Source organism: Pteropus vampyrus, unplaced genomic scaffold (genome assembly GCF_000151845.1).
Source record: "Pteropus vampyrus isolate Shadow unplaced genomic scaffold, Pvam_2.0 Scaffold566, whole genome shotgun sequence".
Taxonomy (NCBI): Eukaryota; Metazoa; Chordata; class Mammalia; order Chiroptera; family Pteropodidae; genus Pteropus; species Pteropus vampyrus.
This window is the reverse complement of record NW_011889347.1, coordinates 757,269-782,051: the sequence shown is the minus strand read 5'-3', so window position 1 is coordinate 782,051 and position 24,783 is coordinate 757,269. Positions and strand designations below refer to the sequence as shown.

The 24,783-nt window shown below is 44.9% G+C and overlaps 1 protein-coding gene across 1 annotated transcript; it reads right to left on the bottom strand.

Annotated features, from left to right (window-relative positions):
- Positions 1 to 6,677: 6,677 nt before the first annotated feature.
- Positions 6,678 to 24,740, bottom strand: UTP14A (UTP14A, small subunit processome component). The gene is given in 16 exon segments (XM_011384207.2): positions 6,678 to 6,875; positions 6,877 to 7,113; positions 9,206 to 9,305; positions 9,431 to 9,624; positions 10,571 to 10,977; positions 13,113 to 13,500; positions 13,938 to 14,015; positions 14,097 to 14,220; positions 14,800 to 14,894; positions 14,990 to 15,109; positions 19,408 to 19,563; positions 19,865 to 20,007; positions 21,658 to 21,722; positions 22,428 to 22,498; positions 23,215 to 23,290; positions 24,602 to 24,740. Coding segments are annotated over 16 exon segments (2,316 nt in total). The 5' UTR covers positions 24,628 to 24,740; the 3' UTR covers positions 6,678 to 6,839.
- Positions 24,741 to 24,783: the final 43 nt, after the last annotated feature.

Below are 24,783 nucleotides of genomic sequence, written 5' to 3'. Positions count from 1 at the left end.
ATTAACATCTTAGCATTCAATAAACAGTTGTGGAGAGGGCATAATTGATCAGGTTAACCTGCTCTCTTCTAGTTAAGTGCAGAGCTGGGAGGGGTCCTCTGTCAGGGCTCAGCTGGGAGATGTGGATGAAGGAGAATGATAAGCTGGTTGCTGGTGTGTGTGTGTGTGTGTGTGTGTGTGTGTGTTGGGGGATACTCCAGGTGTAGAACTGGAGAGGAGAGTGCCTGGTGGGGCTGGGTGGATCTGCTTAGGCCCCCCGAGTGTGTGTGTGTGTGTGTGTGTGTGTGTGTGTGTGTGTGTGTGTTGGGGGATACTCCAGGTGTAGAACTGGAGAGGAGAGTGCCTGGTGGGGCTGGGTGGATCTGCTTAGGCCCCCCGAGCTCAAGATAGAACTTACAAGGAAGTAAAACAGTATGATGGACAATGAAGAACAAAAGTTTTCTCCTGCCCATGCCACCTCAACCTGTCGAAGGCCCAGAAATTCCCTGCCATCTGTTTTCATACTTTTTAAGGTACTTTGAGGATTTTTTCAAGTTAAAGAGGCTCCAGTGCAATTACAAGATCTGGAGAGGGGGTGATGTGTTGAGCCACTATTAGCTTGACTCCTTACCTGTGTAGAGGGAATTCTCTAAACCAGTACCAACCTTTCAGAATGGAGTAGGACTCTCCTGGAACAAACAGGAAGGGAAGAGGGGAGACTGGAGTATCACTAGAGGAGAATAGGGCTGGCAAGTCAAGAGGGAGAATCTATTTGGCTGAGGATAGACCTTGGCAGGTGACAGGGAGGACAGTGAGCTTCAAAAGGAGAGGGCAGGGAAAGAGAGCAAAGACCAATAACTTTGTCTAGGTCATAGTTTTTTCTCCTGTGAGTCCTATGTGTCTCTGACCTCCTTCCTCCTCACTCTGGTCCCTCTCAATATTGTGATTCCTGTCTCCACATACAACAGGAAGGAGGTAACCAAGAATAGTCCAGAATACTCTGTACAGAACGGGTCTGGCTGGCTGGGAAAGGATGCCCAGGACTCTGCCAGGTTAGTTTCCATTTGTGAGGGCCAGCTTAACTCAAGCTTCTTAGGTAGGTGCCAGGAGAGAAAGCCCCAGAACCCAGCAACCCTGGGACAGGACAGTGATTTTAAGGGATTGAGCTAATCCCAGGTTAAAGGGACGGCCTTAAGAAGTTAGAATTAACCAACCCAAAGCATCCCTTTGCCAGTTTTATTCGGGAGGGTCTTGTACACCAGGGATCCATGTTCACTTTTTATGGCTAATATCTAGCAGCCATAATCATTTCTTTTTCATTTTCATTGCTGACATTTTTTGAGTGTCTACCATATGCTAAGTACTTTGTTAAGATCATTAATATCTAACAGGCATCAAACACTTATGATGTGGCAGGCTCTATACTAAGAACATGACTTATATTTGTTCATTCCCATAACAGCCCAGTTGCTGTAGGTACTGTTATCATTCCCATTTTACAGAACAGACAACAGGCTCAAGGAAGTGAAAGAACGCGAATAACTCGCTGAAGGCCACCCAGCTAACAACTGGTAAAGGCAGGATTCAAACTCAGGTCTTGTTGGCTCCAACACCCACATATCATGTGCTTCAGCAGTCTGCTCCAGTCTCCAGCATGCTTTGCTACCTCACTCCTCACTAGCAGTGCCTTCTCCCAATTAGTAGATTAGTCATGTGTTGACACTTCTAGTCTCAGTCTAATGGCTTGTTTATTTAACTGATGGATGCTGCTCCCCATTCGAGGCCATTAGCATTTAAACAAAACAAAAACTGTTGAACCTGGCAAAGTGACACTGTGTTTACTGTTTTTCTCCCAGTGTTGTGAGCTTTCCCCAAATATGTATTTTGATGTGCTAAAGGTCCCTAAAGAGGGCTGCAGAACAGTTTAGTAATCTCAAGCAGCTCCAGCCCCTCGCTCCTTAATTTCCTTTATGAGGGGGACAAATGGCCCAGGGGGCCAGCCTTGGCTAGGATAGAGAAGAAACATGGCGACAGTCCCATTCTGAATAATTAAGGGGAAGAGAGGCTATGCTGGACCGGCAACTGTCCTTGGGGGCTAAGTCCTGGAGCGTCCCCCCTCTGCGCTTGGGGAGGGAATTTCGCATTTCTTTCCAGGACAATAAGAATATCTGTGCCAAAGCAGAGGAGGAGGCCGGGAGCTCCGAGGCATCTCTGCTTGAGTCTCTTGACACTGTCTGATTGTTAGTGTTGAGTTTTTGCTTGGATCACTAATCGTGTCCATTTAGAGCAGGCTGGCTTGGGTGAAGGCAGTGGAGGGCTGAGGAAGGGCAGAAAGGACCAGTCTGGTTGCAGGTGGGGGTGTGAGGTGGGCAGGGAGCTGGACTGACTCTAAAGTGGCCAAGTTACAAATGAGTAGCTGCGAAGTGCAGGGTGAATCTTGGATCTACAGATGGGGGATGGAGCACTTCCACAGTCCCTCCTCCCCTGGGGTTAACTGCTGTTGACCGACTCGTTTGTTTGCAGCCTCCTTCCTCTGACACATTGGGGTTCAGCTCGATTTTGGGGTAAATGAAAAGCTACAAGTTTGATCCTTATATGGGACAGTTTACTTCACGCTGGGAAAAAAACTGGCTACTTCCTATCTCCTGGCTCCAGTTACCAACTGATAGGAGTTAAAGTGGGGAGTTAGGGATCCTGGCAAACCCATTCCCAGTACTAGAAATTCATGTCACCCAGTGTGTTCAGATGGTGAGTGCAGCCGGATCCGGCCCCAGCAAGTTGGCATTGGGAAAGAGATGAAACGGCTCCTTAGTTTCTTCCTCACACAGGATGTCTAGCTCTGGAACTGAGTTCTGGGGACCAAGAGGAGGTAGGCATCTTCCTCCTGCATAATTAGCTACATCAGTCTCAAAAAATACTGATGGCCCAACCCTTTGGACATCATACTGTGCCTAGCACTAGCTAGTAATCTCAACCCAGTCCTGGCCCTCCTGAGTTGACAACCTTAAGTCACACAATAATGACACAGATCCCAAAGGCGGGCAGTTAACAAATATATCTAATTGTTTGCCAATCACAAGGGATCCACTGAGTGAGCCAAGCGACAAACAGGGCCCACTTCAAAGAGCTTCCAGTCTGGTGGGTAAAGAGGTAAGACTGAGTGAAGACTTGGGAGAAGAGGTTCACGTGAGGAAACACGGTCAATTTGGGCATTCTCGAACAGTCTTTTACTTTTTTTTTTTTACAGTACCTATTGGCATGTGTCAGGGTTTTCTGTCTACTTGAGCTGCGTCTCCCACCCCCGACCAAGGGTGTAACTCCAGCTCTCCACGCGCACACGGGGTCCATACAAAGGACCAGAGGCAGCCTCGCTCTGCGCGGCGTGGTGAGGAGACCAGTGTTAGGAGGTGGGGCCGGAGGCGCCCAGCGTGGGCTCGTCCTTCTCCGTGGGTGGCCAGGGCTTGTTATCCGCCCTCGCCTCACGGTCCCGTCCGCAGATGAGTTCCCTTGCGGCATTTTCAAGGCAGTCCTCCACCCCTGTTCCCGCTAGCTGTGAATTCCGGCCGCGCGCCGGTGGCACAGGTTTGGGGCAGGGGCCCGAAGGAGGCTCCGGGTCGCTAAGTCTCCCCAGCTTGCGCCTGCCAGGCCTGGGCTGCGAAGGCGTCGCCACCGGCCCGTCCCGCAAACACTTCCAATAGGCGCCTGCGTCCCGGGAGGCTTCTGAGGGCCGGGGTGGGTGGGGGGCGACCCAGGCGGAGATCGCGCTTTGGGCTGTACGCCCACCGGTGAGGTGCCCATGGCTGCGGGGCGCCGAGGCGCTCCCAAGGGCTGGCTGCGCGCCGCGCCCAGCCCGGCCGCTGCAGGGCCTGGCGAGCTGGTTGGTGAGCGAGCGTAGCGGAGGGAGCGCGGGAGCGTGAGCCGCCGACCCGGGAAGGGCGGGTCGGGGCGGGGGGGTCGGGGGGGCGGCGGCGGCGGCGGCGGCGGAACCTGGGCGGTCCTCAAGCTGGCGGGCTGGAGCCTAGGGAAGGGGGCGGGGCGCCGGGGGCGGAGATGGGGCCGCGGAGAGATGGGGCCGGCGGGGCGCGGCTGGGGGCGGGGCGCGGCTGGGGGCGGGGCGCCGGGACCTGGGGATGATAAGAGCGGGCTCGCAGGGAGTGAGGGCGGGAGTAAGGGAGGGGCGGGGGACTTAGGGGTGGGAGGGCCCTATACTAGCCGGGGGTAAGGGAGGGGCACTGGAGGACGCCTAGGAGGGAGGGGCATGTATGCGGGGGGGGCACGGTGTGGGAGGGACTTAGGGACGTGAAGGGACAGCAGAAGGGAGCGCGGGGGCGCGTATGGAGAGGGGGGATGGCCAGGAGTGCTCCACCACTCCGCTCATGAAGGGGAAGGGAGGCCTCGAAAGGGAGGCCGCTGGAAGGAACGGCCACACATAGGAAGGGGATCCTAGGGATGTACAGTTCGCGAGGAAGGGAACCAGGGGGCTTCAGCGGGCTTTGGAAGGGAAGAGTGAGCAGACATGGGAAAGAGAGTGCAGCGAGGACCCGAGAACGGAGGCGGATGGGCGTGTGTGGAACGCTGAGGGCTGGGATTTAACGTTACTGATAGGGACGACCCAAAGAACACGGTGGGGACTGCACAGACGGGACGGGGCTACCTAGGCAGGACTAAAAATTGCCCCAGAAAAAGTAGGACCTACAAGGGCTGCAGAAGGGTGGCGGGAGAGGCCTTGGGCTCGGCAGGAAGGCGCCACCACCGCCCTCTGCCCGTCCTCAGCGTGCCCCGCCCCGTCCGGGGGCCCTAAGGGCAGCGGCCTGGGCCATAGGGGAGCTGAGCCAGGGCGGTACCATTTGGAACAGAGGGGGGGGCCTTGGGGGGAAGGGAGGAGCTAGGGGGTCAAAACCCTGTTGGGGGCGGGGGGGCGCCACACCCTGGGAAAAAGGCTTGGGCACATCCAGAATGGACCAATCAGCAAGCAAGGCCGGGGTGGCGTAAAGGGGCAGTTTCGGCCAATGGGGAGGGAGAACACTTCGGAGGTTCGGAGGAAGAAAAGAAAAAAAAAAGCCCCACGAAACAACAATCGAATCCGTTTGGGGGCTTGGAAGGCTAGGAGTGGGCGTCGTTTACAGCACGTTCTGGTGCCTACCCTCCCCTTTGAAGGATGGGGTCGCTTGCATCACTCGTGGGACGCGGGGAGCACACGGAGCTGAGGAGGGTCCGGGGAAAGTAGACAAGGATGGGCCTTTTACCGGGGGCACTTGATTGGCCGCTTCAGTTTGGAAGAGGTGGGTGGGACGGAGGTGGTAGCTTTATTCTCAAAAGAGTGAAGGGGTTATGTTCTCTTAAACCGAGGCAGGAGTGGACAGGCTTTCCCTATCTACGCCTCCACTGGCCACTGACTTAAGTGTCAACTAGCAAGTGGATCTCATATAATCTCAAACCAATGGATAACTTTAAAATGCCCTTTGGGTTCTGAACATGATCAACGTATTTATTTCCCTTCCCATCCCAAGGCTGGTTCTTGAGAGGATGAACAATGGTAATAGGGGCCCACAGCTACCACGGGGAATTTCATTGAAATTTATGGCGTGGCTTTTGGCTTTGGAGTTAGTCTAGGGTCCTAGTGCCTACTTAGCCTCTAATTTAATGTGTAACACTGGAGTACTCTACTCTGAAATCTTTTGCGTATAAAATAAAGGAATTGGGACTAGTTATATTGGAGGTCTAAACATTTTGGAACTGATTTGGAGAGTGGTGTGCTTGGAAAAAGGGCCGTGTTGGTGGGGAGAATTGCAAAAGAAAGCTGTTGACCCGGGAATTACAAATGTCTGCAGAGCTCTTCAAACTGTATATAAGATGGTGTATGTTTGTGCATTTTTCTGGGGAGAGTTCATAATTTCGTAAAATTTTCAAAGGGGTCTGTGACACACAAAATCAACCCCCATCTTGGTGTAAAAAATCTGGGAGCACCAACCTCCAAGGCAAGAAGTAAAATGCAATAGTGGTATGTCGTTTTGGAATCAGGAGGGGTTTCTCTGATTTCTTGTTAGGACTCTCAGCTGCAGAGGCCTTGTCTATATATATGTCATTTAAAGAAAGGTAGGTTCCTCAGAGCTGAGAAACCCAAGTGGTCTGCCATAGTGCAAATTAAAGCTTGAATTAACTATGCTTTGAATCAATGGGGAAGAGTTGGCCCTGAGTTAGGTGATAGAGCTTTACTTCTGAGAGCTCATCTACCTCAACTATAAAGCAGGAGTAAAATCTGCACTGTCTTAAGAATGAGAAAATAAATGCTAGCTTCTGTAAGACAGTTACCTGTGCATGCCCCAGAGGCTCGCACACGTAAAGAAAATGATAATGGCTAGACTTAAAGCTGAACTTAGCTTTAGTACCATCAGGATCAGCATAGGGCAGAATCCAATTGCATGGTTTGTGTATGCTGTTTCCAGGTTCAGAGGTTAAGCATATATAATAATTAGTTACAATCTCTGAGCCTAAAAAATTGGTTATTTGTGGTAGATTATGTCTGATGTGATGTATTTAAGATTATAAACTAGGATAACTTCTCTTCACTCCAATTTAGCAGACAACACAATCCTTGGTAAGAAAATGAGGTGCCCCTGACAAGTACATCTGAAGAAATACAAAGGTGTTTGACTTGAAAATGATTCAGCTGGGAGACAACACAGAACACACTCTAGTTCAATAGATTAAAAAGCCTTTATTTTTAAAATGCTGCTTAACTATACCCATCATGTGCTAAGCCAGTTTTGAATTGATCCTGCAGCTCAGAGTAAAACGGCCAATGGAGAAGCAATTAGGGCTCCTGATTCTGGCCACCAAGACGTCACTCCTCCAGCAACTCAATCTTTAGAGTTTTTCTTTAGCTGTTTTTTGTGACCTAGAGCGGGGTCGTTTTGGATTCCTCGGTATGACAGAGAGGTCCGACCTTGAGGAAGACCGGTAGCCCACATCCTCTGCTTTTATAGGCTTAATGATATGGCCTGGCTTGGTGACAATCTTGGGTGTAGTCAGCTTTTGGAAGGCCCTCTGGGTGTTCCACGTTGATCCTATAGGGGTTTGGATGGTCCTTTCAAATTGTTGGTGGTGGGTGAATGGATATGGAAGCATCCGCACCTGGAGAGGAAGGCAGAGTGACTAGGTATATGCTAGGCAACTGGTCAGGTAGTTTTGGCACACAGGTTACAGTATTACATGATGGCAGCAGTGAGTAAAGCTACTGAGAGGTCAAGGCATCCCAATGCCCCCATCTAACCTTAGGAATCCTAATGTGCATAAAGACGTTTGGGAGTAGAGGAACCTAATTGGAATTTAGGACACCCCTCTCCACAGGCTTATCCAATAATCTAGAGATTAAAAAACCACCCCGACACTAGCCCTGCAGCTGTGGGAACACTATAGTAGCTCCAGGGCTGCTGTCTCCAAGTTGGTCGTCTACACAACCTTCTTCTTGTGACTTGTGACTGTAAGAAACACCCAGGCATTTGTGTACTCCTGTGGATTTTATGGCCCTCCTAAGCTCTCCATACTTTCGTTTCCTCTCCTTGATACACAGGATTGATGTTTTAAGGAACCCAAAGATTGCTTCCTGAATCCTGAACTCTACCAGGCTATCATACTTAATTAGCTTCATCCTCTTTTGGCATCATAGACTGTCAGAGCTGGAAGGCCCTAGATAATGGCAAAGGTCATCTACCTTAGCCCCAAAGTTTAGCTTAGAAAGGCTAAGTGATTTACCCAAGAAAATTAGGAGCAGCAAGGGAGAACAGAACCCAGGCTCCTTTCCTTGGCCTGTACTCTTTCCCACTCTACCACAGCAATACCTTTAGACACTTAAATAATCTTTAAACACTTCCTCAATGGCCAAAGAGGAGGAAAAAGGTGTAAGCAGAAAAACAGGGAAGTTACAATCAGTTATTTGGAGATATTCAGTGGAACACTCAAGAGAAGCTGAGTACTGCCAGGTGGTCTTGGTGGTACTGAAGGGCTCAGATTCCCTTTGGGTTGGTAGCTAAATTTGTACCTGTCACCTTCGGCGAGAAAAAAAAAAAAAACTTGGACAGAGTATTCAGCCTTGGAAGGTCTTTTTTTTCTCCCTTTAGCACACTTTATTCTATTGCACGCTGAGACCTGCAGTCTATAGCTTATTACAAAGATGTGGAAAATCACGGGAGATTGTGGAAAACTGTCAGTTTGCTATGTGACTCTATTAAAAAACGAATAGATAATACCCTCGAAGGGAAGGGTGATCTATATTGAGGTCTACACTCTGCCCTTCACCTAGAATCTTGGCCTGGTAAAGTACCTCCTTTCTCTCTCTTATCCCATACCTGCCGGTTCATTGCCTGCTTTCTGGTTTTATAGCCTCAACTGGGATTACAGTGGTTACAATTCAATTTCTGTAGTTATTGGGTCACAAAATGAAATCAGTAAGATTTGAAAAAATGAAATGTTATTTCCTCACCTCTCTTTTGTACCTTTTAAATAGTCCCCCCCCCACCTTTTTCTGAAGGAAAAATATAGCTCATTTCAATATTATACTGCCTGGGGACAGATCTTAGAGTGACAGACTTTCAGAATTGAAGGGAACATAAAGGTCATTGAGTTTAATCTTATTCCTGAGCCCTCTACACATGCTCATACCCCCAGAGCAATCCATTCTCTCTAGACCAGCAGAAAATTTTTCCTTGAATTGAACTCTGCCTTTCCTCTAACTTCTACTTTATGTGACTCCACATGACAGCCTTCACTATACTCGATCCTGCTCAAATCTACTTTTCTTTTGGGTACAACACACTGAACAAGTATCCGTTTGTCTTTGTTTTCTTTAAGATGCAGCTCAAACCTTATAGCCTCTGCATATTACCTTGACTATAAATACCAGCCTTAAGAACAGTAATTCCTCATTTGGTGAGACGTATTTACATCAGTGTTATCTGGGATACTAGTTGAAAATGCAGATTTGAGGGCCTCACCATTGCTGCAAAGATTATCCTAAAAGTCTTAACTTTCTTCCTAGTCGGTAATTCAAACAGCAGAGTCGATCTGGAATTATTCATCTCAGAGCCAGTCAGTAAAAACAAAAATATATTTGATTCTGTGGTCAAGATCACACATCTCTCTTGACCACAGAGCACTAGAATATTCCTCCCAAGCAAGAGAGCTGGGCAGCAATGAGGAGGCAGCTAAAGAGTTCTCCACCCCTCACCTGGTGAGCTGCTGCATGGATGTTTCGCTTCTCGTTGATAATCACATTTGGCAAAGCCTCGTCTTTTCTTGGAAGACCCTCAGGGGCTTTAATGAGAAACCTGGAAAGCAGAACAGCAAGACATCTAAGAGCATTAAAGACTTAGTCAAAAGGGCAGGGAGGGTGTATGAGAGTGAGGTGGGAGAACCTGGTGCCCTTCTGACAGGCTTTCTTCCCTATTCTTACCGGCATCTCTTCTTGGCACTGGGTTTCAGGCCTAGACCACCCCACTCGCCCCAGCCAGGCAGAGTCAGGTCCATGTCCTTTGGCTTACTCGCCTCCACAGCTTCTCTCTTCTCTTTCAAGAAGTCTCTAATGACATCATCCCCAGCAAAAGCTTCTTTTATCATTTGCTTTTGATCTCTCTCCTGTTCGTCTTCCTGGGAAGAAACAAGAGTGAGAACATAGAAGGGGGCTTTTAGGGGGACAGAATGAGCCACAGAACCCTAACCACAAAATCTCCTTTCTTGCACTTTCTGTACCAGCTTTGATCTCCCACAATGGTCCCAAATCCCTGGCTCTGCTCACCAGCTCCTCTATTGCCGTGGGGACAGCCAAAGTCTTCAGGGAAGGAGATTTTGTGGTTAGGAGGTTCTGTAGCTATGGCTTGCCTTAGGAGCCGTGGTTCGCGGCAAGAACGCTTGAATTTCAGGTTGTGACATTTTAGCGCCCCCTAGGGGGAAAGCGCAGAATGATGATAGTTTTGCAATACAAACCCTTTGGTAGCCAATCATGCTCCAGTTTTCTTCTCTCTAGGGTAAATATCCCCAGCTCATTATCATATGACATTTTTAAACTTTCAGTAAGGAAGCTGCAGGGTGGAGGAATGAATGGCCTGTGTTAGGAGGAGCTCTAAGTGCCCTGGCTAGAATGCAGGCATTCTCCAGCTTATAGCACTGAGAAGACAGGGGCCAGGGCTCCTCACTTAAGCAGTTCAAGTACTTAATCAGGGAGTCCTCGACCACTTGAGATCCCAGTGAGTAGAACAAAACCTTAGCAAGAGCTCAATGACTCATTCTTGAGTTGTCCTGCCTGGGATCTTGTCAGAGATTTCAGTGCCTCCTTTTCCTCTAAGGGCAGTTTTAGAGTCACCACAGGGAGGGTTTGGTGGCTCCGGATTTAAGACGTGGGAGTCTCAGCAGCACTCACAGATCTGCATCTATCTGTCACCGAGGCCAGTCTGGCCCCATACTATTCTGGGCTTCTCAATTACTGAAATGTGCTCCCAGCAAAAGCAAACTTCACTGATTCTATTCTTTGTGCAAGAAGGGTACTTTCTCCACAGCTCTGATTTCCCACATGGCCCATGACCTTGGCTCTGCTCACCAACTCCTCTATTGTCGTGGGGACTGCCAAAGACTTCACGGAAGGAGATTTTGTGGTTAGGATGTTCTGTAGGTCAATCATTTGCTCCTTCCTCTTCTTCTCCTTGGGGGCACCAGGCTGATTATCTGGGTTCCGCTCCAACTGCTGCCCTTTTAACGCAGGTCCGGGACATTCCTTATTTTGAAAGCAGCCTTCTTTGCCCAGCTCCTCTAACTTTTCCAGAGTCTTTGCTCTCTCTGGCCTCTGCAGCAACAGGGGCTCCTCTTCTTCCCCGGCAGGTCTCTCTCTCTGGACCAGCAGAACTGTCCTCACTGAATTCACTTTCTGCTTCCTGGACTGATGTTTTTTGTTGTTGAGTTTCTGAGACAGTGTCCTCAATTCAGACAGCATCTCCTGGCTGCTAGAACCTAGAGGAAGAAATGAAAGCTATCAGAAAAGGAGGTTGGAAGTCGCCTCATCGACAAGCATTTGTTGAGCACCCACTGGGTGCTAGGCACCACGAAAGGCATTGCAATGAAGAGGAGACTCTATCTGCTGAGAGTTCACTAAGCAGGCAATGGGATTGTGTAGTTAAAAGCAGCATGTTGGGAAGCAGATGTCCTGGGTTCTATTCCCAGCTTTGTCAATGACTCACTATATAACTGGACTGTGGCTTCATTTCCCCATATTGTAGACCCTGCTTAGGGAGCTGGCCTCAAGTTCCAAATTTTAAAAAGGCCTTTTAAACAGGTGGCTTCCGAATGAAAATTCACTGTAATTTATTACTTGTAGTTAAAAAATATTGTGATTTACTATTTTTAATTTGCACTGTAATCTCCTATTTGTAAAAACCTTTTCCAGCATTGTTTTGTCTTACGGCATTTCATAACCTGTTGTGGCCAAGTCAAGTAGCTTGCACTTTCCAGTCACCAGCAACATCTGTGCAAATACTACTAGTTTCTAAAAGCCCTGAGGGAAACATGGCAGTGATACACTTCTCAACTGTCCTCTGCATTGACTCAAGTTGCCTCTACCCCAAGTTCATCATGCTCTCTAACTTTGGCTTGAAGCCACTGAGGAAGCTACTTGAGATCTGGCCTTTGGACACATGTATGTTTATTTCCTAAGGATCAAATTTCCTTGCCCATTTTGTTTGAAGTTCACAACTTCTCACTATTTCCCCAGAGGTTTGGGAACATTCCATTTATTTATTATCCAAGAAAATCCAAATTCACCTCTCATACCACAACCGACTGCTGTACACATTTAGCTAGATGACCAGCTTTTGAGGGGCCTCAGGAGGATGCAGCTGGTTTCCTGTGGTCGTAGAGAAACTGCCCCACAATCTTGGCCTGCAATGCTGTCCTCCAAAATCCCCTTGGAAGTGACTGCTTCTAACTATTAATCTCAGGACTCTCTGCTGAAAGACCCAAGTAAAGGCCCTACAATATATATTCTATCTGTCACCACATATTTGACCCCCTTTAGCCCTTCTGCCTCCCCTCTCCCTTATCCCCTACACTCTGGTAATCACTCTAACTATGGGAGGTGAACACACAGTATAAACTTATATATGCCTTACTGTTAAAAGTGTACAGCTGAAACTTATTGGATTTCATTAACTAATGTCACCATAAAAATAAATAAATTAAAAAAAAATACAAAATCTACCCCAAGTTAAAAAAAATATATATATAAATTTAGAATATATATATATATTCTATATATATATATTCACAATATATATATATTCTAAATTTTTTGTCATGGAAAAACAGACTAACTGTCATCTAAATGCATAAATCCAGGAAATACAATCAGACCAGAGACTCTGTCCAGATAATCAGGTAATTTTGAATGTAGGTAGTTCCCTAAGTAGGCTTTGTAATGTCCTACCTTGTGCCCAGAATGGGAGCTCTCTGACCTGTCTCAAGGGTGCTAATGTTGTTCATGTAATATCTCAAGATAACAGGTACAAAATATAATACGCAAATTGAGTCTGAGGTCGGGGCAACAATTCTAATTTACCATGTACCTTGTGGAGTCATTCATTCCTGTTCAGTCTCACCCCATATCACCTATCAGTCAGCATTTATGAAGTGTTAAATATGCCACTCCTACTTTACAAACAAAACAGAACACTGCAGCCATAATTTGAAGACACTTTATAATGCTTTAATATCAACCTATGTGCCTGTGGGTGTGAAGGATTTTCAGATTTGCCATCCCACCACGTGTACTTCTCTCTGGTTGTGGGTAATAGTAATGTTAACTCTTGCCCTGACTTCAAGGATGGTGTAGTCCTATATTTCTGAAGACTTTAAGTCCTCAAGAGCAGAAAGCGTGTCAGAACACACATTGTACAGCCACATGCAGATGACCGCTTATGAAATGCCTTTGAAGAAAAACAGTAATTATGATAATCTATTTTTTTCTTCAGGGACCCAGAAAGCCCCCAGAGCCTCATCATTATGTGGCGTGTGTGGGTGGGCAGTTTTCCTCTCTCAGTTGACCTGTAGCACTTGCACTAAGCAGCCCTCCCTTCTGGTCCACCACAAATTACCTTTTGTTTCTTGTCTGCCTACTGGCTCAGTATCCTGGTTGAGCCCAGACTTTTTCCTAAACAATCGCCTTTCCTCAAATTCTTTCAACAAAATTTCTTCCTCTTCCACTGGTCTTTCTTCTTCCTCACTTTCAGAAGCCTTGTCGGCCACAGGTTCTCGAAGTTTCTCAGGGTCCTTCTGGATTTCGGCCTCTTTCGCATCACCAGAGTGATTCCTGACCATCCAGGGGTTTGGTCCATCTGCAGTCATCTGTACCTCATTTACCGCATCAGGAACAAAGTCATCCTCTTCCTCTGTACCTCTTTCCTCTTCACTCTCAGAGGTCACCTGGAGTTTCTGCATCAGTTCTTTGTTCCTGGCCAACTGTTCCTGCATAGCCTGGCGTGCCTGGAGGAAGAAGTGACAGCACACATGCCTTGTCATTACTGTCCAGATTAACATCTTTCATGGTCCATTTCTTAAAGCTGCTTCCTCTCAATTTGACAAAGTATTTCTTACTGGTGCTTACTGTTTAAACTGCACACACACCACCATGTTAATAGCTATGGAATAAGATGGAAGACCAATTCTTTGTCCTCAAGGAATCAACATGTGAAACATGGTTTAAAAAAAGAAACTCTCCCCTTTAACCGGACTTGCCTTCAATGCTCTTTCCCTTTCATCTCTCCTTTTCCACCTTGTTCCTGGTCATTTTTCTCCCTGCCTCAGAGATTTTCTGATGCCTTTTTAGATTCCTGGTTTTCCATTAATCCTCATGGCTCTTATGCAACCGTTTTTTTCATTCCGCCATTTCCAACTCTTCTCTCACCCTGATGGTCTCTTACCTCCAGGTCATATTTGGCCATAATTGCCTTTGACTTTGCCCATTTTCCACTGTTTTGGTGTTTAAGGCTCATTCGCTCCTGAAAAGAAAGGGCAGAGTAAGATCCTTATTGCTTTCTGGGGAAAGTTGGTTCAAGGAGTAGGGCAAGAGGCAGCCTCACCATCATTCTGGCTTTTTCAAGTTTTTCCAGTTCTTCCAGAGCTGCAGTAGGATTGACCTTTCGTAGCTTCTCAAAGTCTTTTAGGGCTTTCTTGGCCTTTCCTTTCTTCAGAACTTTGTGATACCTATAGCGCAATGAGAGTGGTACAAAGGAAGAGACTTAGCAGAAACACGGATGCCATATACAATAGTGTCCCCACTATCCAAGGGGATTCCCTGTGCAGTGGCTAAAATGGATGTTGCAGAGCTAGCTGACTGGAGAGAACCATTCCCTGCAGCCTCCGGGGGCAGACCTCTACAGAGCAAAGAGTCCTTTTGCTTCTATAGCACAAGGGAAGAGTATAACGAGTTCCAAAGAGGCTAAAAGGCAGGAAGGAAGCCTTGCTGGCCTCAATAGCTATAGAATTCAGAGCTCATTCTGCAGAATCTCTCCATCATGCCCTGGAAAGGAAAGAAAGTAATTGAGCAGTCCTCTTTTCAGCAAAACCAAGACAGAAAGCCAAATCCAGAGGACAGGGCACTACTGAAGCAGGCAAACCTCTATGAGGTTGGTCTGAGTTAAAAAAAAGGCTAGTCACCACTATTTGGGACCTCTTCCATATGATCTCAATTGCCATGTCAAAGATTCTTTCCTGGGGACTTGTGATTAGCCAACCTCACTTTCTTTTGTGGAACCCAAGCCCAGTTCACAGGGGTTTTCTTACTTTTTGCTTTTGATTTTCTTCTCTCTTCGAGCCTTGGCCTCATAGTAGGACTGCAGGGCCCGAGCCCTCTGAAGCTCTGCTCGGCGCACCTTAGCCTACAAAGAATGACATTTACAGTGACTCCAGGGTTGAAGGCAAATGCTGAGAGAAACAGCATGCCTGGGTATACCAAAGGGCCTATCATACTTACCTCTTCTAGGCTCATGGCATTGAGAGAGGCCTTTTCCACGGGAGTCAGTAAAGGGTCTGTCACTGGCTGCTTGTTCTTATGGAGGAGGTTAAAAATTTCTCGCTCCAGGGGAGTTCTTGCCTTAAGGAGGTAACAGAACATTCTGAGTCTTAAGCTATGGTCCTACAGTCTTTTTAGTCCTATGGCCATCTATTGTGACACTATAATTGGAATCACTAAACTAGACAGGATTGGCTGTTACAGTAAGAGAAAGAGTACCAGGTTTGCTGCCCAGCTGTGCAGATAAAGCCTTATTTTATTCTGATTTAAGACAACTTCAGCAAGGGGGCTCTGAGGCTACTCTCTAATATTACTGAGGGGATCACTCTGTTCAGATTATCAATATATATAACACAGAATGCCATTCTCTTAATAATTGAAGCAGGATGCCCTTAAGGTAAATGCTGACAGGACAGAGGAAGAGCAGTACCAAATGTCAGTTTTGATAGCTGCAAAAAAATGATCCCTGTGTTGTTATTTACACTGTATAGTTAGGAATCTTAGATTCATATAAGCCTCCTTTTAAAAATATTTCTAGAGGAAAGGGGAGACTAAGTCTTAGGATGAGCACAAAAAGACACTGCCTTTAAAAATATGACCTTCATATAATTAGCCTGCTTTCCGACAGTTTAAGTTTAACTCTAGTCCTGTTCTAACTTTGGCTCTAATTCCTCAGTTTCCAGTTAACTCTGCATGCTAGGTAGTTATCTATGCATATGAAATGAATGGACTGTGAACCAATTACTTCACATGTCAACCAAACACCTCATTTGCTGCTTGACTGATAGTATGAGGATGGCTGAAATAATCAGGCTGATCATGCCATGGTCCACTTTGGCAAGGTACAAAGATAGCCCTAGGCAACAGAGCCTGTTTCAAACCTCACACACATATTACATGTGGTTTTCTTCAACAGCCATATACATCATGGTCAGTATCAAATTTACAAATACCTGGACAAATGCATTAACACACATCATCATATGTTACACAGTGCTATTGATTTAACCATAAGCCTATTCTATTGAATAATAAAGGTACATGTTCTTTCATTTTTAGTATTTGCAGTAGTGATCAATCACAGGCTACAAAATGATTTATATTACAATGTTGTAATCTCCCTCCAATTCAATTCAATTTACAAACATTTATTGATTGCAGCTACATTCCAGTTACTTGTGCAGGGTGCTGGAATACACGATTGATTAAGATCATTCCTGTCCTCATAGAGCTCATAGCCTTTCAGAGGAAAGAGACACATGTACCACTAACAACATAATGGGTTAAATGTTAGTCCAGAGGAGTAATCACAGAGAAAGGATTACTTCCTTCTGATTAATTCTGATTAGAAGGTGGGTTAGCCTTGGGGAAGGAAGACACTTGAGTTAAGCTTTGAGGTGTAAGTCCGATAAGGAGGGGGCCAAAATGAGAGATAAACATAAACAAAAACAGATATATAGAAAGGAGAGGTGTGTAAGGGAACAGTGTGTTGTCCAGTGCAGCTAAAATGCTAGGTGCTTCTGCGTCACTCTCTAAGTGGAGCACCTTTTGAAAGATTTTAAGCAGAAGAGTGAGTTTTATGTTTCAGAAAGAAAATCCCGGTGATTGTGTAAGGGGATATATGTAAATAAAGTACCAAATGAAAGGTGAACATGAAAAGAAGAGGAACTAGGGATCTGAAAGCTATTACATGGAAAAAATTTACAAACTAGCCCACTGTCTGGCTGGGAAGGGGTGGCAGTTAACAGGAGAAGGAGAAATCAGATGGCTGAGGTTTCCAACCTAAGTGATTGGGGTATGGAGTTATGTTGTTGACTGAGTTATAGAATGAAGGTAGTGGTACAGAGTTTGGAAGTCTGGGAAGGAAAATTCCAGGCTTACTTTGTTGTGTATGAAGTTTAAGGTACATAGTGGAGACCCAGGCAAGGCCTGCTAGTTATATGTCATCTGGGACTGGAGCTCAGAAGGGTTTGAGAGTGAACTGTAGAATATATAGGTGATAGTCAAATGTCACAGAATTTACAGAGCAAGAATAAAATGAACTAAGAAAAGTCTGATGCTTGGGATGCGGTAACTGGGAGGACCCTCACTAATGGCCTTTGAGAGAAGTTTCAGTAGGGCAGAAGGGGAAAGCGTGAAAGAACGCAGATAGCAGTAGAGACCAGCTCTTCCCAAAGCATGTTCCCCATCAGCTAACAAGATTTACTTCATTTTTAAAAAAAAGTTAAAAAAATTTGATTTATTTGATTTTTAATAACATCAGTTTGTACACTCTGGGTTAGAGTAAGTCAAAGAGGTTTCTTTACTATCTTTTCATAGCCCTTAAAAGGCTAGTTAGTATATATTGTGAAATGCCAATCTCCAGTAGGGGCAGGCAGCATTTTCTAGTAATGGGACCCTACCACCGTCTATTTTGACGGCATAGTGAAAAACTATAGTTTTGAGGCAAACACTTTGGGAAATGCTAGTGTAGGCTGCTAGTGGAGGGAAGGAGAGAGGGGATGGGAAAATTTACCCTACATCATTACTAGCACTTTGCAGTTTACAAATGCTTTTGCATGCATTATCCCATTTAATTCTTCTCTGCTAGAGTCCAATGGAACTTTAGGAAGCTTTTTGGATTCTTAATCTCCAGAAATACTAGTATATTACTAGTCCTCGGTACTTTGCACTCTTTAAGTTGTAAGAAGAGAACTGTGAGTTGCTAGCCAGAAAGAACTCTCTGACCTAAGCATTTCCTTATTTCTCTGTGCCACACTGGCATAATTTCTCTTAAATGAATCTTAGCATGAATGGTCCAGTAGATTCAATGTATAGCCTCTGGGCCACTCTGTCCTGCATGAGGAGTTCCTGGAGAGTAGAGGTTGTGCCATTCTTAATGCAACCTTTTCCCCTACCATCTCACCTTTAATACCCAACTTGGCATTTTCCTGTGCTCTCCAAAATTACATTGTCATTTGGAAAAAGCAAGGTGCAGAAGAGTGTGTAGTAGCTCATGACTATTTTTGATAAATACAAGGTAAACATGAATATATCAGTAAAACTCTTAAGTTAACAATAACAAAAAACTTATAGAAGTGGCTACTTCTGGGTGAGTATGGGGTAAAAATGAGCAGATGGGGAACAGGGGTAGGGTCAGACTTTTCACTAGATATCTTCTATACTCTTATTTTTGAATCCTACAAGTTGTATTACCTCTTAAATTTTTTTCCTAAAGTCTCCCTTCCATCCTGCAGCCACACTTTAAACCTGATCTCATTTTCATGTGGAAAAGGAAGCATCCTAGAAAGAGAATGGCAGAAACAGAGCTTATCCCCGCAATAAGCAACCACTTGCTCAATTTCTAGCTATGGCAACAAAACATGTTTATTTTGATTAGCTTTAATTATTTCAAGTCCCTGACACACAGGACACTTATCATTCCTGGATTTTTATAAAGCAGGAGAAAAGCATAAAGAGGGCCATCTATCCATGGTTTGGGAACTGGTGTTCTTGCCTATTTTTCTACTTAAGACAGAACATCCCATTACAGACTCTATAACCAATAGTGTATTGGAAAAGAAAGGCTAGCTGTTCTGAAGCAGTCATTCACAGACTTAAAAAAAAAATTGAGACTTTAGGGGCTGATGTAGGAATATCAACTTCTAATTTAGCCAAGGGCATAACTATCGTTCTACCCTCAACCCCATACTTTGGTACCACCATCATTTCATAAAAGAAAAGCTATTTAAACACTATTAAAGTGGAAAGAATAACCTCATAATAAAGAAGAGCTGGCAGCCTTACTTATACCCATCATACTCACAATCATTCTTTTGCTTCAGACAGATGAAAAATTTGCCAGGATCAGTGTTTGGGAAACCCAGCTCTAAAGTATCTTATTTATTTTCTGCAGCTCAGTCATAATGAATTACTTGCTAAGATTCCAGTCATTATCAACAATATGTTATATTTTAATGTAGTATTTCTTTACAAGCAAACTTTGATTCTACTGCTCATAAATCCTTACTAAGGCACCAGTAATGTTGCCGAGTTCCTGATTTTCTCCAGATCAGAATGTGGCTTTAAAAGCTTTTAAAAAACTGGGGTGTGAAAAAGAAAACATCATTATGTTCCCTATCTACTGGCAATCAGATGCTTTAACACAAAAACACAGAAATAACCATGTACTAATGAAGGATGACTAGAGCCTGGTTGGCTACTGCATGACTGACAATGAACCTTGCCACCCTCCTTCTCTCCCTGACTGATAAATTATAACGACTGCAGCTAAAATTTATTTCAGTTTAACGCATCCAACCAAATCAACTGCAGACCCTGCTATCTCCACACTGTGCAATCTCACCTTCCAAGGGGCAGTTTTCTCCTAGTGCACTTACCTTCCAGCCGCTGAGCACATGTTCAATGGGAGCAAAGGCTGACTGCTCCTTCCTCAGGGGAAAAACCAGCTGCTCTGCTTGCCGGTTCTTCAGAACAATGGGATCCCATTTGGAGAGGGCCTGTGAGGTTTTACTGAACGCCACTTCTCTGTGGATCTTAAACAGGCAAGGTACACAAAAGGAAAGAGCCACGAAATTAGGCATCAAACTCAAAGGACTAGCAGGAAATAAGGAAGCAATGTTTTTAGCCCAAGAAAGAATCCGAATGCTAAAGATTATCTCTTGCTTACTTCTCAGGACTGCACTTTCCCCAAGATTAGTTTTAATCTTTTCCATGGTGAGGCAATCACAACTTACTCCTCCCATTTTTCAGGCTTTCCCCCTCCTTCTCTTCTTATCCTGTTTCTTTGTCAGTTCAATTTCTTGCCCTTAATGGACTACTTTCTCTATAACTCACCCGCTCAACCTCTTCTTTGTTAAGGGGTAACTCCACAGTCTTCTTTGATTTGACTCTATGCAGTTGCTTTTTCACAATGGCCAATGAGGATGAAGTTTTAACGGGCTCAAGCAGATCTGAAAGGACTAGTTTTTCTCCTGATCCTGTAGAAAGGCCAAACTTTCTTGTCAGAATGACAAGTGAGGCAAAATCTCAATATCACATAGGGAGATGCCTAAGCAGAGAATGTTGGCAGTCAGGCAAGTGTGCAGGAAAGCAGGAATTAATTCTCTTACTTCGATAGCCAGCCATTGTGACACCATCACTTTCCTACATTGTCACACTTGTTGGAGGACAGAAGACAGAAGACAATTATTTATTTAAAAAAGTCATTTGCTTTTCTCTCAATCTTTCTTCCACTCTTGCCCCATTGCAATTCATTCTTCACATAGCAGCCAAAGTGATATTTTGAAAATGTAAATTACAGCATAACATGATCCTGCTGAAAATCCTCCAGTGGTTCCCCATTACACTTGGAATTACAGTTATCTCTTGGTATCCATGGGGGATTGGTTCCAAGACCCCTTGTGGATTCCAAAATCCAAGGATGTTCAAGTTCCTTATGTAAGATGGTATAGTGTTTGCACGTAACCTATATTTGCATATAGGCTACAGCAGGGTAGGCCTACACATCACTTCATTTGCGTGGATTCAGCCTAGTGCTCAGTGTGTGGAAAATTCAAGTTTTGCTTTTTGGAACTTTCTGCGTTTTGTAGTTGTTGTTGTTGAGTATTTTCGATCCATGGTTGGTTGAAGGCAAAAATGCAAAAACCAAGCTGACTACATCGATTTAAAGGACATAGCCCTATGGGATCTGGTCCCCATATGGGATCTTGGTCTGTCTCCCCGACCTCATAGCACCTCCATCTCCACTATGCTCCAGTCACACTGGCCTTTTTCCTACTCTTCAAACATGCTGAGCCTGTTTCTTCTTTAGAGGCTTTGCACTAGCTGCCCCCTCCTCTGGAATGCTTTCCTCTATCTTGCATGATTGATTTTTCTTGTCATTCAGATCTCAGCTTAAATTTTGCCTCTTTACAGACCTTTAATTACCAGCCAAACTAAAGCAGCAACTTGGTCACTTTACTGCATCACCGTTTTAATTCTCATTGTCTCCCCCCACTAGAATGTAAGCCCCAGGAGATCACAGTATCTTATTCTTTCCTATAGCTCAGTATCTAAACTGTTCTTGAAACTGATACATAGTAGAAGCATAGTAGATACATAATAGAAGTTAAATTAATAAGTTTAGAAGGATATATTGTTACTTGTTCTAGGAGATTAGTTAGTGGTTACTAGAAGAGTACAATTCATTCAAGTCACCAAAGTTGTGAATATGGTGAAAAAGATTTGGAATCTAGACTTGGTATCAGGTTAAAATCCTTGAGTAACTGGACTTCTCTGAGCTCCAGTGGGAGGGACTATCTGCCTGTCTGAACTCAAAGTGCTGTGAGAACTGAAATAAAAATGAAATCACGAACATGGCTAAACTAGTTAATGGCAGCTGTCTTCATTCATGTCCCTCTATCCTAGAAGTAGCTCATCAAGCTCAGTGGGAGACATTGGCCATGGACTTCTAGGCTTTTTCTAGAAATGGAAGAAACTTAAAGGCATCTGACTACCATTCTTCATCTACTTACAGGTGAATATTTATGGCATGATCCATAAAACAGTTACTGGGAGGAGGGTGAAGTGACCATTATATTTTGGGAATGCCACAAGCTTCATGCAGATAGCTTCCTTTGTTAACTTACCTTCAGAACTGACAGTGAACTCTGACACTTTCAGACTAGCCTCAGATCTCTCAGCCAATTTCTTCCTGAAATTTAGGCAAAACAGAATATAGTAGGAATGGACACATTTTGCTAGGAAACAAACACTTCTTTCTTCAGACAAGGCTTTGGTTTCACGTATTTCTCTTCTAGAGTCAGGTTTTGTCACAAAGCAACCAGGAAATCTGTTTCTAACCTGGATTTGGTAGGCTAACCATCTCTTAATGTAAACTCAGCCCCTCAAAAACACAAGGCAATGCCAGGTAGGCATAGTAGAAAAGGTATTGGACTTGGATTCTAATGTACCTGGATTTAAGTCCTGGATCTTCCACTTATGAGCAGAGTGAGTGTGGGGCAAGCCATTTAACTTCTCTAATGGAGATAAGTAATGTCTACTCAATGCTTCAATACTGTACTGTGGATTAAGTAAGAATTCAAATGCACAAAGGTCTAACAATAACAGCTAACAATTACATAATATTTACTATATGTTGGGCATTGGTTTAAGATCTTTACATTTATTACCTCATTTAAATGTCGCAACAACCCTATGAGGTACGTACTATGATTAATCTTATTTTCTAGCTGAAGAAACTGAGGTACAGAGGGGATAAAAAATTTGTCTGTCTCCAAAGTATGCTCTTAATAATGATGGTGACACTTGTGTGTTTATTGTCTCGATAAATGTTAGCTGCAGATAAATCTCATGGAATCAGCTAGTTATGACCTGTCCAACCTGGTGGGAATGTTACCTATTCTTTCCATCAAGGGAACTGATTGCTTCCAGAAGCTTTTGATGTTTTCTCTCTCCAGTACTTTCCCCCTAGACACAGAAAAGGAAAAATCATCAGAATAATGAGGGGAGGGAAAAGACAGTGTGGAAATTGAAGATGTAAAATCTCTTATTCTTTTGGTCAATGGAGAACTGGGGAATCAGATGAGGTCTGGTGTGCGGGTCTGAAAGAAGTGCTTCAAAAACCAAAGTCCCTCCTTATAGAGCCTTAGTAACTGGGAGCTAATGTTATGCCTCTGCCTTAACTTGTTTGGGGAAAAGTGCTATGGAAATGATGTTTCTGTATGGAATATATAGTGTGATCCGACACAGAAACTCTCACATTAAAAAAAAAAATCTAAGTAGTTTTGTCAAGAGAATAAAGAGTTGGAATTCTTATGGCATCTGTTGGAGACACAGCTTAATTATGTCTATTTTAGTCAGACACTTAAATAACTTTCTACGGAAATCCAAATCTGGGAAATAGGGAAATCGTTTAATGAGGACCATATGTTTTGGTCCACATACTCAATTATACTTAATCAACTTGAGGACAGTGACTGTATTTTATACAGTCTTCAAACTCCCATAGCACTTAATATCTTATACGTGAAACACTAAATAACTTGGTAATTTATTTGCGAGACCTGAACAAACAATAAACAATGTTGCCGCCCCTTCACTTTCCAGGAATGTGCTGGCTACCCTAATTTTGAGGCAGAAGGAAACTGGAGAAGGCAGAAGGCAGTTTAGCAGTTGTCACCCACCTCATCTTCACTGGTGTTTGAGGGGTAGTCTTTTGGTAAATCCTCTAGTTCTTTCTGTTCGCTTAAAGCTTGAAGGCTGTTAAAAGAGATATGAGGGGTGGCTCCATAGTGTAGTGGTTAGCACGTCTGCTTTACACGCAGAAGGTCCTGGGTTCGCGGCCCAGATGGAGCCACGGACCATGCCCTGGGTGTGCCAGGCCCCCCGAGTGCCGCGGGTACCAGACCCCAGGGGCGCCAGGCCCCGGGGTGCACACCATGAGCATGTGGGAGACGCCCCACCTTCAGAGATCCAGTTCTTAAGGGGAGATGGCAACAACCATAGGTCAGGGTTGGAAGGGGGGGATTCAAGAGGGGGGAAAAAAGAGATATGAGAAATATTATCACTTGAAATAACTAAACAAACTAAAACATAACTTCATTTCTCAGCAAAGAATAGCCCCTGGAGCTACAAACGAAGCAGTGTGGACATCTTTGGAAATTTGTCAAGACATTAAATTTAGACTGCCTGTCAGACATCACCTCCAATAGGTGAACAGTGGTTGGTGATACTCATACAGAACACACAGAACTGCATGAAAGATTTAACTCTTCAGTGACTGGCACTGCATTGCCCACTGACCTCTGGGAGGCTGTAAAAATGTAAGACCCTACGTAGGGAGATCCTAGGTACGGTGGCAGAAGACGCTGTTGCTGTCGTTTGAGGCAAGGCAGTCTCACCATTAACATTTCTAAGAATCCTCCACACGAAAGACACCTTTATAGGTGCAGCTTACTCAAAGTGACATCTTGATCATTTGTTCCCGGGAATGAGGAAACGAAATTGGACAAAAGCAGCTGAGTAAACCATTTTACCTGTGTAAAGTAGGTGCTTAACTAAGGAGTATTGGTACTCTGAAACAAATTATGGAGTCTATTATCTAACAGTATATAGCAGTCTTTGCAAGCAAACAGTTCTAAACGGATTATATTTAATTCCCTGGGCAGGGGTGGGGGTAATGAAACATCAGAGGAGAAAACGTGGATGACTCCAAAGGTTTCCAAGACAAGGGAGTTTACAGCGCAGGCACTGCCTGAGCGGAGCGCTGAAATGCGCCGCAGCAGCGGCAGAAAAAGGAGTCACGTGACGAGAGCAGTGCAACATATTAACTTAGCTGCAGAGGAAGAAGCCACATCAGGACCACAAGGATGAGTCTACAGAGCTGGAGAGCCAAGGGGGCGAATTAAATTAAAAGGATTTTAAAAGATAGATCGCGGAAACTGTAACGAATGGCGAGGTCTTTGGAAGGGAACAAGTGTCATCTGTTAAAAAGCGGCTTCCACGTCTCAAAATCCAGGGAACCCAGCCCCCAACGAGACCCAGACCACTCCACCCATCTTTACCCCTCACCTCTCCGCTGCCCACATCATGCTCATCTCAGCAGCCTGTCTCTCACATGGACCAGGAGCGGAAGCCGAAAAGAGGGCAATTTCCGTGCAGGCCGCAAAGCAATTTGTGCTTCCGCCAATCACGCGCGACAAGCCGCGTCACTTCCGGCTCGCCCCAATCATGTGAGGAACCGGAGACACTTC